Source organism: Lissotriton helveticus, chromosome 4_1, assembly GCF_964261635.1.
Source record: "Lissotriton helveticus chromosome 4_1, aLisHel1.1, whole genome shotgun sequence".
In the NCBI taxonomy this organism is placed as follows: domain Eukaryota; kingdom Metazoa; phylum Chordata; class Amphibia; order Caudata; family Salamandridae; genus Lissotriton; species Lissotriton helveticus.
The window spans coordinates 32021490-32034595 of record NC_136063.1 but is presented as its reverse complement, the minus strand read 5'-3'; the positions used below and the strand labels follow the sequence as shown (position 1 = coordinate 32034595).

Here is a 13106-nt window from a genome sequence, read left to right as displayed (position 1 = left end):
ATGGTTCTGAGGTCAGCACCCTTGGGAGTACTGAGGTACCTGTGTTACCTATCCCAGAGGAGCCAGGTGCATAGGGTTCAAGTAGTGTCGGACACCCTCATCGTTTTAAATGGTGTGCTACGAAGAAGTACTACTGCCGGTAAGATGAAAAGTTTTCGGTGGGATAAAAGCCTGCATTCGAGGTGAGAAGTACCTGAAAGTAGAGGGGACAGAGTCTGGGTCACTTCAGATTGACCAGGGGCACGATAGACGAATACCCACTGTTAGAATTGGCGGTCTCTGGTTGGCGCAAGTATTCACTTGTGACAAGCAGGGACCCTCTCCTCTAAGTCAGGGCGAAGGATGACCCCTTAGAATTAACCTTGCTCACCTTCTAGGTGCGTGGCGTGAGCAGCCAAGGCTATTCTTCAGGCGTTATTCAGTTAAGCATTTGTAATAACACACACAGTAAAATGTACCAATCCCCCCACAAATGGACACCAGGCTGTGAATATATAAAAATACGTTCCTTTATGTAAAAAAATATATGCAGGTAAGACTTATCACAAGACCAATAATAACGTTTTTAAATTAGGCCACAAGTTTGTAAATAGGCAAGCGTTTCTCAGTTACAGTTCCAATGTATCTTCTGTCTTGTTCAACTCACTTGTAAACAGTTCTCTCAGTTCCAGTTATGCAATAATTGGGGCCTCTTGCCCCGTTCCTGGAAGGTATGGCGCTCCCAAGCGCCTCTGTGGGCTTCGCAGCGCTCCTCTGTGCTCCTCACGGAAGAAAACCCCGGGCCCTACCAATGCTCACGCATCTCGCTGTGCGCTTTGAATGGAGACCAGAGAGGGGCCTGACAAACCCTGGGCCTTTTCCAGAGGTGGGGGCTGAGCTGTGGAGCAGCAAGCAGGCAATGAGAGGAGCCTGGAGGAACCCTGGGCCTTTTCCAGAGGTGGGGGCTCCTGGCTGCAGTGAGGAGCAGGGAGGCGATGAGAGGAGCCTGTTGGGCCAAGGCACAGTTACAGGCTGACGGGGAAATAAAACGTTGTGGGCCCCGAGCCCAGTTTGAATTCCTTCCTTGGGGGTCTCCGTCTGCAGCAGGTGGGTGCACACAGGCGGGCGTGGCCCACGACCCCGGTACAGATGGTACTGGGGTCTCCCAACAGGGGGGCGGCGCGGCCTGCAAACTCCTCGGGTCGGCGAGAGGGGGCAGCAGGGCACGGTCCTTCGTGTGGGCTGCAGTCCCGGCTTAGGTCACCGGCCTGGAGGAAATACCGGCGGGAGGGCCGAGAGCACTTCAGCGCGCTCCAGTGGCAGGCAGGGGCAGAGAAGCAGGCAGGCTGACCCGGGGGCAGAGAGCGACTCCAAGGAGCGAGGCTCTCACGAGTAAAGGGCAGGCGAGCTCCCGAGTGCCACAGCCCTAGGAGGAGGCAATGAGGGGCGCAGTCTTACTCCGGCGGGAGGCACACACGGCTGGCAGATGGCAACGAGCGAAGACACAATGGACCCACTGGTCCTGGGGTTCAGTTCAGGGGGCAAGCTCAGTCAAGCCCTTGGAGAAAGTTTCTAGCACAAGTCAGCAAAGTCTTTTCCTCTCCTTCCTCAGCAAGGCAGACAGCAGGCCAGTCCTTCCAGCTTCTTCTTCTCCTTCTAGTTGGGCAGAGGTTCGTTGTGGGAAACAGGATTCTGATTTACAAGGAGCAGGGCTCCTACTTTTATACAGCATTTCTTTTGTCTTCTCAGGCCAGGGGGGCCTTTGCATAACTGCTTTCAGTCTCTGAGTACTTTTTGGGTGTACTTCTGGCTTCTGCTTTCAGTGTGAGGGGCAGGCACATCAGACGCTCCACAGGGAGGTGGAGCCAGCATTGTGTGGACAGCGGCAGCCAGGAGTACCTTGATGACAGTGCTTCGCCCTTCCTGGGCCAGGTGCAGGCTGAGTCATCAGTCGCTCCCCAGGGGGGCGGAGCCAGCATTGTGGTGGCAGAGCACAGCCTGATTAAGAGTCCAGGGGCACTCCTACCTCCCACTAAGGTGTAATCCTTGCATTCACCACCTGTCATCCCCCAGCCCTGTCACTCACACATCCCAGACAGCCAGATACACATCCTAGCAGAGGCGGGCTGAAATGGTTAGGCAAGCAAATGCTAACTTTCTAAAAGTAGCATTTGCAAACACAGGATATTAAAATAAACTTTACTAAAAGAAGTATTTTATTATTCTGAGCTCAGACATACTAAACTTTATTTTCTACCATGTTCCCTGAGCCTGCTGGGATTATAGGGTGTAATAATTCCAGCAGCCCATCTGGCCTAAAGGGAACAGGTAGCCTTACAATAGTGAAAAACGAATTTGGCAGTATTTCACTATTAGGACATGCCACACTCATCAGAGCATGTCCTACCTTACACTTACAATGCACCCTGCCCTTGGGCCTACCATAGGGGTGACTAATATGAAGTTAAGGGAAGGTTTAGGGGCTGGCAAGTGTGTGCACTTGCCCAGCCAGCATGACAGTACCAGACTGCACGCAGGTTCTGCAATGGCAGACCCTAGACACATTTTAAGGCTGCTTCTGTGGGTGGCGCAACCAGCGCTGCAGGCCCACTAGCAGTATTGGCATTCACAAGCCCTGGCACTACTGGTGCACTTTACTGATGTTGGGTGCTTCAGGTGTGAAGGTGTAATGCTTGACTCTGCAGCCACAGGGACCAGGAGATGTTGACTATGACCAAAGTCTGGAGGTGAGCTGTCCCACAAAGGATGTCGAGTTCTGAGGGGTCAGTGTCTGGATTGAACATGAACAAGCCTTGGCAAAGTCAACCCACCACGTCAGAAGAAACAGGCTACGGGATGGCCCAGCAAGGTGCAGGAGACTCTCCAAGCTATGAAAAATCAGGGTAAATTTAGAACAACCAGGGAAGCCCAAGGAAATTCAAAGTGAGCCTCGCCAGGACCCACAGGCCAACGGACCAGGGAGCTCCAGCGGAATCACAAACCATCAGCCCACAGGACACTTGTGGAGTAGAGGTTGGAGATCTTGGATGGAAATGCTGCTCGGGGTACGGACTACAAGTAGTCTAAACCACAGCCTCAGGGATCGCCAAAAAGCATACGCTGCTGCAAAAGTACACGGTACACAGGGATTCAGGTTGCACGGTCCCCACGATGGATACTGGTCTTAGGATTCCTGAGAGAGCAGATCAACCTCAGGGACACTCAGAAACCCACGTATTGTGTTGCAGAAATCTCCAGAGTCCTCAGGAGCTCGAGAGATGCAAATAGGTCAGATGCGTTTAGGTCCCAGCTGCTTCAGGAGAGTAACTCTCCTTTACTTCAAGGGAGATTCTTTTGAAGTCCAGCGAAGTGTAGATGATCAAAGTCCTTGGTTTCTGCTTGCAGACTTTAGTCCAGGTAAAATCCAAAGTCCTGTAGTCAGGGTTCCTACTTTATACCCAAGGAAGGGGTTAGACAAACTCTGGGGACCCACCTTTGGGAGGGTCAGGACAGAGGGGTGGCTACACCCATGTACTTTGCACTGTTTTGCACCAGAGCAGGAGCAAATGGCTCCTGCAACTGGTGTCAGCTGGACTATGGACAGGGACAGCAAATGTGCCCCCAGTGCAGACTTTATGGCCCTCTCAGAGTGCACCCACCCAGCCAAAATACACTAAAGCCTGTCGGGGAGATGGTCACACGTCCCTGTGACAGGAAACATATTGTCCTGCATTTCTCTGCTCGAGTTTCGCTCAGCAGCAGGAGGGCAGACTCGTGTCTGTGGCTGGCAGCATCCATTTTGTGCTGCCCAGGTAGAGAAAGCGGGTACTGGGTAGACCACAGTAGTGGTTCTAGAATGGGGGAATCATACCTCCCACACCAGTTAAGATTCCAAGTTGTTTGACACCAAACACAACATGTGTCTAAGCGCCGTTTTATAGTTCGTGTTTAGCGCGAGGTTATAATGCACTTTAAATATATATGGTTAGCTGCATCCCAGACAACCCCGGAGAATAGATTCCGAAGGCTGCATAGGGGCCCTACTCATGCAGGGGCACCCTATCACACAAAACCCAGCACCCTGCCTTCAGGATCATTAAGGCCTGCCATAGGGGTGACTGATAGGTGTATATGTGTAGTGATTTAGAAGAGATATAGGTAACCTATATCTAAGTAAGGGGTGCATGCACCACCTTACACAGGCTGCAGTAGAAGACATGTAGTGTCAGTTTGAATGGTCTCTCAGAGGTGGCACAATAGATTCGGCAGCCACTGGGAGGGCTCTGGGGTACCTATGCATGGGTTCATGGTGTACCATAAACTAGGGAATGATAAGGGTACCCCAGAATCCAATCTGGAGTGTACCTAAAGTACAGGCAGGACCAATTTAGGGAGAAAGCAGATAGACTGGGGTCCTGAATAGCAGGATCCCAGTCAGACTAAGTCGTAAACCAGCAAAACACCAAGAAAAATGTGGGGTTAACCAGGCAGTCAGATTCTACCTTCCTATACCCGCTTGCTCTCAGACCCACCCTGCTTGCTGTCAGACCCACCCTGAATTCTCTCAGACCCACTCTGCCTGTTCTCAGATCCACCCTGCTTGCTCTCAGACCCACTCTGCTTGCTCTCAGGCCCACCCTGAATGCTCTCAGACCCACTCTGCTTGCTCTCAGACACACCCTGCTTGCTCTCCGACCCACTCTGCTTGCTCTCAGACCCACAGTGCTTGTTCTCAGGTCCACTCTGCTTGGTCTCAGGCTCATTCTGCTTGCTCTAAGACCAACTCTACTGTCTCTCAGACCCATCCTGCATTCTCTCAAACAAACCCTGCTTGCTCTCAGACCCACCGTTCTTGATCTCAGACCCATTCTGCTTGCTCTCAGAAACACCCTGATGGCTGTCAGACCCACAATGCTTGCTCTCAGACCCACCCTGCTTGCTGTCAGACCCACCCTGAATTCTCTCAGACCCACTCTGCCTGTTCTCAGATCCACCCTGCTTGCTCTCAGACCCACTCTGCTTGCTCTCAGGCCCACCCTGAATGCTCTCAGACCCACTCTGCTTGCTCTCAGACACACCCTGCTTGCTCTCCGACCCACTCTGCTTGCTCTCAGACCCACAGTGCTTGTTCTCAGGTCCACTCTGCTTGGTCTCAGGCTCATTCTGCTTGCTCTAAGACCAACTCTACTGTCTCTCAGACCCATCCTGCATTCTCTCAAACAAACCCTGCTTGCTCTCAGACCCACCGTTCTTGATCTCAGACCCATTCTGCTTGCTCTCAGAAACACCCTGATGGCTGTCAGACCCACAATGCTTGCTCTCAGACTCACTCTGCTTGCTCTCAGACCCGTTCAGACCTTCTCCATTGTATTCCAGAAGCCCACTTCTGCATTTTGATTTCCTTTGCATCAAACGGTCTGATTTAAATGTAGAATTTAATCTACCCTCTTATAAATACTCCTACGCACTGGTATAAACTGAAAGCTTTTGGCTGTCAAGGTTGGTCTGGAAAAAAATAATAGGCTATTGCTCCAAAATATAAAGTGCCCCCCAAAAACTGTCACTGTCTGGATTGAACAAGCCTTGCTCTTGCAACTGCTCCCTCCACTCCTCCTCGCCTGCTCGGTTATTCAAAGCCACAAAGCGATTATCACAACTTTTAACCACACTTTTCAAATTTTCATCGGCCTTGTCGATGTAATCTTGGATAGATTTTCCTTCTAGATCACCTTTTCTCGTAAACACAATATTGACGTACTGTGCGGCGTCTTTTCCGCAAATTAAAAGAGTTTTGAACCTATATAGACAGTTTTTGCAAATTTAAAGAGATTTGAACTTATACAGATACGCTGTGCAAGGGTTTGAAATGTTTAATAACCGGCATTGATTTATGTTTGTCCAGTCACGGCCAGCATGGCTTGTAGTTGGGGGAACAGTCGCAGAAGGTGTGGGAGGTTCGAGAGGGAGGTCACAATTGCAGGGGGAATGGAGAAAAAAACTCATTTACCTTGTCGCCGCCGGGTCCCGTCTCCTCCCAACACAGGAACCAGAAGCTGGCTGCCGGGCTCCCTCCCCTAAGCTAATCACAATGCGGCAAGGCAGCGTTGTAATTGGACTGAGCGCCGTGACACGGCACTCAGCCAGGTGCTTGAGTGATGGGCATGTTTTCCATGCAGGTTGTAATGCAGACTCCATGGAGAAGGGGAATGTGCGCATGACTGGGGCCGACCAAATAGTCACTGTGCACTGAGAAGTGGTTAAATCACTCCTCCACTGCCCTGCTCACAGAGCAGACACGCCCACCTGCCAATCTACAAAGCAACACAAAGCATATAAAAGTTATTATCATTTTATGTCTTTGCTTCTCATACTGCTTGAAAGTAGTGGGGCTACGCTCCTCCGCCATAGCGGAGGAGCCGCTACTGCTTTGTTGCCTACAATGTTTTTTTCAACCCTGTAACCAGCGCTCTCTTCTCTTCACAGGCCCTGCTGAAGATGATGCTTTTCATGTGACGGAGGAACTGAGGATCATTGTGGTCGGAAAGACGGGGAATGGAAAGAGCGCTGTGGGGAACACCATCCTCGGGAAGAAAGTTTTTAAATCTGAAGCTAAAGCGACATCAGTGACAGAGGAGTGTATGAGGCAGATGGGTTTTCACGGGAAAGGGAAGCTTGTCTCAGTCATCGACACTCCGGGATTATATGACACAAGCTTCTCGAATGAACACACTCTGGAAACCATCTCCCGGTGCGTGGTGCTGTCCGCCCCCGGCCCCCACGCCATCCTCCTGGTGCTGCCGATCGGCCGTTTCACCCCGGAGGAGAGGGGGGCTGTCAGTCAAATACAGGAGCTGTTCGGAGAAGAAGCCGCACAGTACGTCATTATTGTGTTTACAAGAAAAGATGACCTAGAAGGAAAATCTATCCAAGATTACATCGACGAGGCGGATGAGAATTTGAAAAGTGTGGTGAAAAGTTGTGATTACCGCTATGTGGCTTTTAATAATCGAGCAGGCGAGGAGGAGCGGAGGGAGCAGGTGCGCGAGCTGCTCACAGTGGTCCAGAGGATGCTGCAGGATAACGGCAGCTCCTGGTACACCACCGAGATGTTCCAGCAGGCACGAGAGGCGGTCCAGAGGCGGGAGCGGGAGATCAGGGAGCAGCTGAAGAGAGAAGGGCGAAGGATGACGGCACAAGCCATCCGCGAGGAAGCTGAGCGCGATGTGATTACAAAAATCATTGACGCCTGCAAGAGAGCAGGCGCCTATGCAATGCAAACACTGCGGGACGTAGGGGCAAAACTCAGACTGATGTTTTTATAAGCGTAATCACATAAAAGAGAGCACTTGGCCTATATTAAACTGCAGCTTTTGGGTTATTGATTGACACCTTTTCCTGTTTTAATTTCTTCAAGATATATAACTCTCTCTGCCCTTAGGATGCCAGAGTCTTCTGTTAGACCGCAAAGCAATCTGGGCCCAGATTCTCAAGTTGAAAAGACGCCCCGCCCACTTTTAATAGGCATATGTCTCATACGGTATACTATTGGTAATCATGTAACATCATTATCAGATCAAATATATTCAGTAAAAATAATTGGAACTAAGTAAAAATCAAACAAGACCTAAATGGAGTGAGTTTACAAATAATATGTAAATGTAAAAAAATACACATACTTTAATGCACACCCCCATACTTAAACAATTTCAAATATAAATATAAATATATATATATATATAGATTCACTGAAAAAACCATAGGTTATAAACCATATATAGTTAGGAATTAGCATTTACAAAACCTTGAAAATTCACTGAAAAAACCATAGGTTATACACCATATATAGTTAGGAATTAGCATTTTTAAAACCTTATTTTACTCACACAAAACCATTGAAATTCCATATATAGTTAGTTGCACTAACTATATATCGCGCACCCGCAATCCACTGCTGATGATGTCACATATTACATCATTCATGACATGGTCAGTGACATCACTGATGACATCACTGATGACATCTCAAATGACATCACTGATGACATCACTGATGACATCTCATTTGACATCAATGACCACATCACTGATGATATCATTCATGTGACAATACAATGCATCTCCTCACATTTTAATATAACCTCTGTTTCACCCAGTGTTAAATACAGAGTATAATTTTTGAAACCATTGACACACCAATACTAGTTACTACATATGTACTCACTGATTCCTACGTCTACACACACATTCACTCATTCACCCATACAATCATTCATACATACAATCACTCATCTTTACAACACTATCATATGCACTCATACACCTATACAGACACTCACACTCTGCCACTCATCCATGGAGTTACTCACACACCTAGTCAGTCCTGTAAAGAATCAATCACACTTCCATTTTCTTGTCTATACAGTTAAACATAGAGCACCTTACATTTTCAAACATATACTAACACATACTTACCTTGTTATACAATCATTGATATAAGTACACATTGATCTGCACAGAGTCACACACCTCCCAGCCAGCCACACACACACTCAGTCTCCCATACAAATACTTGGACAATCAATCAATAACCCATATAGTTACTCATATAGCTACTGATCAACACATGCAGCAGTTTACAGAACAACAGACATAATGATGCACAAATTAAGACAGTTTAGTCACTAACCCATGCACTCAGTGAGATACATTTAATCACTCACTCATACAGTCAGTCATGCACCTACTAAATCCTTCGTCCAGACACTTATACATCCACTCATTCTTCAATATGTAAGACATATTTAAACTTTACAGAAACATAAAATCACTGGATGTTGTTATCAGTGATGTCATCAGTGATGTCATTTGAGATGTCATCAGTGATGTCATCAGTGATGTCACTGACCATGTCATGAATGATGTAATATGTGACATCATCAGCAGTGGATTGCGGGTGCGCGATATATAGTTAGTGCAACTAACTATATATGGAATTTCAATGGTTTTGTGTGAGTAAAATAAGGTTTTAAAAATGCTAATTCCTAACTATATATGGTGTATAACCTATGGTTTTTTCAGTGAATTTTCAAGGTTTTGTAAATGCTAATTCCTAACTATGGGGCCGATTAGGATGGCGGTTTTTCCGCATCCTCCGGGCCGGCGGAAGTGTCCGCCGGCCTGGAGGATGCGGAAAAACCGCGGCGGAGACTCCAAAGACCCACCGCCAAATTAGGATGGCTGGTGGGTCTGATAATCTGTCCGCCGCTTTTCCGCCGCGGTCGGAAGGCGACCGCGGCGGAAAAGCACTAACATGTCTGGCGGTGTCTATCAGACACCGCCAGGCATATTAGGATGTCTGAAAATATATGCTTTTCCGCGGCGACTTTACCGCCGTGGAAAAGCATACGGACCTTCACTTCGGGGGCCCGTTGCGGGCCCCCTGGGTGAAGGTGGGGTGGGGGGTGCACATGGGGGGTACCTATGGTACCCCCCTGCATTTGCGTGCACAATGCAGCAGGCACCGCGCGGTGCCTGCCGCTTTGTGCACGCAAATGCTGTGCATGCATTTTTTACATTGCGGCGGATGCAGCTTGAAGCTGCACCCGCCGCAATGTTAGAGATGGAGGATGTGACCGCCACCCTGGCGGTCACATCCTAATTTGATCGGAGGGAACGCCGCAGCCCATGCGGACGTTCCCTCCTCCTCAGGGGTCGCGGACGGACTCAAGTCCGTCCGCGATCCTAATCGACCCCTTAATATGGTTTATAACCTATGGTTTTTTCAGTGAATTTCAATGGTTTTTTAATAGCAAATATCTATAGCTGTAAAATGTATTCTTATTTAAATCCAAAAATATATTTTATATGTTTATTAATAATTTTTTTTAAATATTTTTTTTGTTTCGCTCCCGGTCCGCGTACCGGGAAGCTTCCCGTTAGCTCAATTTGATGTCGCGACCCGGTCCGCGAACCGGTAAAAAATCAACATAGTGACGGTATCTCGTTGCCGCGTAATGCGTCTTATGACGTACTGCGTTAGCGCACCGGGAATTGCCCCGGGGCGCGGACCGAGGCGCGAAACGCAGCTCCCCGGAAGCGATCAGCGGCGCGTCGCGAAAACGCGACATATCGCGTTGCCACGTAATGCGTCTTGTGACGTACCGCGTTAGCGCACCCGGAAGTGTCCCGGGGCGCGGACTGGGGCGCGAAGCTTAGCGACCCGGAAGCTAACCGGGGCGCGTTCCGCAGCGCGTAACATGAGCGTGAGAGGTCATGTGACTTGTTAATAAAACTTTTCATTGGTTCATTTCACTTTTGGTTTCATAATGATGGAAGGCTAGGTCAGGTGACCTAAAAATAACACTTTTCATTGGTTGAGAAGTATTGTTTTTCCCAAATGATGAAAACCCCTCCTTCTTTCCTCACTCTGACTTTCATCATTGTGAGAGGAAGACCTATTTTGCTTGTTGGAAAATGGCTTCATTGGTTGCTTCAGCTGGTGCACCCCCACCACCACCTCCACCTCCTCATGGGAAGAGAGGACCACCTCCCCAGGTCATTACCAACACTGAGGAGGAAGATGAAGAAATGGATGAGGAGGGAGAAGAACCACAGTTCTTAGAAGAGTTGCCCCGGGTTTCCAGAAAGAAAGCCAGTTTCATCTGGCAGTTTTATTCGATCCCTCCTGGCCCAAAAAAAGTCAATGCGAGGTATGTCACCTGCCTCATATGCAAAGAACAATTGTCCAGAGGGACGGACAAAAAATAAAGCTATGGAAATCACACAATGCACAGGCACATGACAAGGAAGCATCCACTAAATTACAGCCGGGCGGAAATAAGGGATATGCAGGACAATCCAAGACCAACTCCTGTGGCCAGACCAACAATACCGATTTCTCTAACACCAGAAGAGGCACGGGAAACTGTGCCAAATATTCAAGAAAATTTTGGGCACATGATTCACTTATGTATGCACTGTCGTGCATTATTAGCTTGTGGCAACATGAGCATCAATGCACTCAACCTGGCGTATGAACACCATGATTGCCCTAACCGCCCCCAGTAATTTTTTTTTGCTCCTGTTGAGCCCTTTTCAACGCCTGTTTTTTGTTGTTCCCCCCCCCAAAAAAAACCAAAAAAAATATAAAATCGTTCAAAAAATACAAAAAAAACAAAAAATGTTCAAAAAATAAAAAAAAAATATAAAACAACAAAAATATTTAAAAAAAAGTTCTTTTCAGAACTACCTTCCCTTTCAAAAAAAATTGCTAGAATGTTTAGCACTCTGGCAAGCTCTATTTCTTTTGGTTCTGTGGAAAAGTAAATTTTGTCATGTTCTGTGTCCCTACGTGTCATCCATCATATGTTATGTGTGCATGACCAATATGCATATGTTATTCCCCATGTCCGATTAATGACGCAATTATAGTTGTGTCCACCTCTGGTATGTTAGTTTCCAGTCCTCGTGAATACTACGAATATCAGGCCTATGTAAAGTAATGTTGCCACGTTTCTCAGTGTGCACGTTATTTCATTATAAAGTCCCCGTTTCCAGGCCTCAGAAGGGCCTGGACATCAGATTCAGCTCCTGTCCCCTGAAGCCTCGCTGAGGAGTGACACAGCCCCCACCTGTATCCTCGACCTTTCACTTACTTCCTGCCTCGCAGTGCCCGGTGCAGCTTGGCTCTGCCTCTGAGTCTGCCAAAAGTATGTTATAGTTCCAGTTATCAGTTCAGTCCTCCTTCTCTGCATTCCTAAGCTACTGAACTGCATCAATAGTTTCCGTCATTGTCTAGCCTTCTCGTCTCCACGTTAGAGAAATACTGTATTTAATGGTCATTTAATATTCTTCATCACGCACTACATGTAGAATAATGCATGGTCCAGTCTTAGAATCAAGTTAGCCTTTCCCCTTCTGACTTCTAGTTTATATCAACATGTTCCCTAAACTTCAGATACTAGATAGGGTTTAGGTACATGTCGCTCCGACCCTCCAGACTTTAGTCTCTGCTCCTAGCACAGAGTTCATAGCCCCCAGCTTCTCCTCGTAACACGTCATTGCCAGTTTGCGCGCACCATCAGGTTAGAGGTCCCGGCTCCTTAGGTAGCCCCCTCCTATGTTTCCGCCCATTTCATGACATATTCTGTTACGTCTGCACCACATGTCTATGTATACGCCCAGTTACACCTACTTTTACTCTTATCTTTCGCGACTGCTACGCGTCACGCCTTCTGTTCCACCCACTGCTACGCCTACTGCAATGTAATGCTATGTGTTTGCGTTTTTGTATATAAGCTCATGTATTGTTATTAAAAGTTAGCGCGCTCATCCCAGATCCAGCCCCAGCAGCTGCTGGGCCCTGTCATCCTATTCCCGTGCAGGTTGTCCTGTTCCTGTCCTTATGCTGTATTAAACCTGCAAACTCCTACTACCTCGAATCTTGACTCTTATTTATTGAGCTATCTGTTATGATATATGTCTAGTCAAAAATAGGGTATTATTTATTTATTTACCACATAATGGCGCCCGAATAGGGACTTGCCCTTTCCCCACGCGTCGGTGAAGCCACGCCGACCCCCTGACCCTCTGCAGTCGTGACGGAACTCTTCTGCGCAGTGGCAGATATTTCTGCTCAAGTATCCCTCAGGCCCACGGAGGAGACGGAGGAGGCGGTCCAGCATCCAGACGAGACGGTGGAGGAACGCGGCGAGTCCCGACCAGAGCCCAAGCCAAGAGTCCAAGGTCCGAGGTATCCGGAGGCCCACCCGTAACTGAAGTCCGAAGTTCGTCGTCCGTCGTCGTAGCAGTCCAGTCCAGTCCAAGGCCTTTCCGTTCTTGCTGCCCGGTGAGTACCATTGCTGGGGTAGTATCTAGACAGGGTCAATCTAAATTGACTCTGGTCCGTGGGTTGGTGGTACCCAGGCCCACTAACGAAGTGTTCACCTAGGTGGATACGGGTCTTGATGCGTCCCTTTATGGGACCGGTATGTTCCGTACTGTTTCGGCAGTGCATCCAGTAACTCTAGTCTGTTCCGTTCCGTTCTCGAGAAATTCTTGTGTTTCTGTTCTTAGTATTCCAGGTATTATTCTGTCCGAACTGTAATGTTATGATGTTGTTCAATGTA

The 13106-nt window shown here is 48.1% G+C and overlaps 1 protein-coding gene across 1 annotated transcript in view; it reads left to right on the top strand.

Moving 5' to 3' along the window:
- The window catches only part of LOC144826925 (GTPase IMAP family member 4-like), a 30056-nt gene extending 22702 nt beyond the window's left edge, over positions 1-7354 (top strand). The window contains exon 2 of the mRNA XM_078685384.1: positions 6463-7354. Coding sequence (XP_078541510.1) covers positions 6463-7301 — 839 coding nt within the window. The 3' untranslated portion in view covers positions 7302-7354. The remainder of the gene's footprint in view (positions 1-6462) is intronic.
- The last annotated feature ends 5752 nt before the right edge of the window (positions 7355-13106 follow it).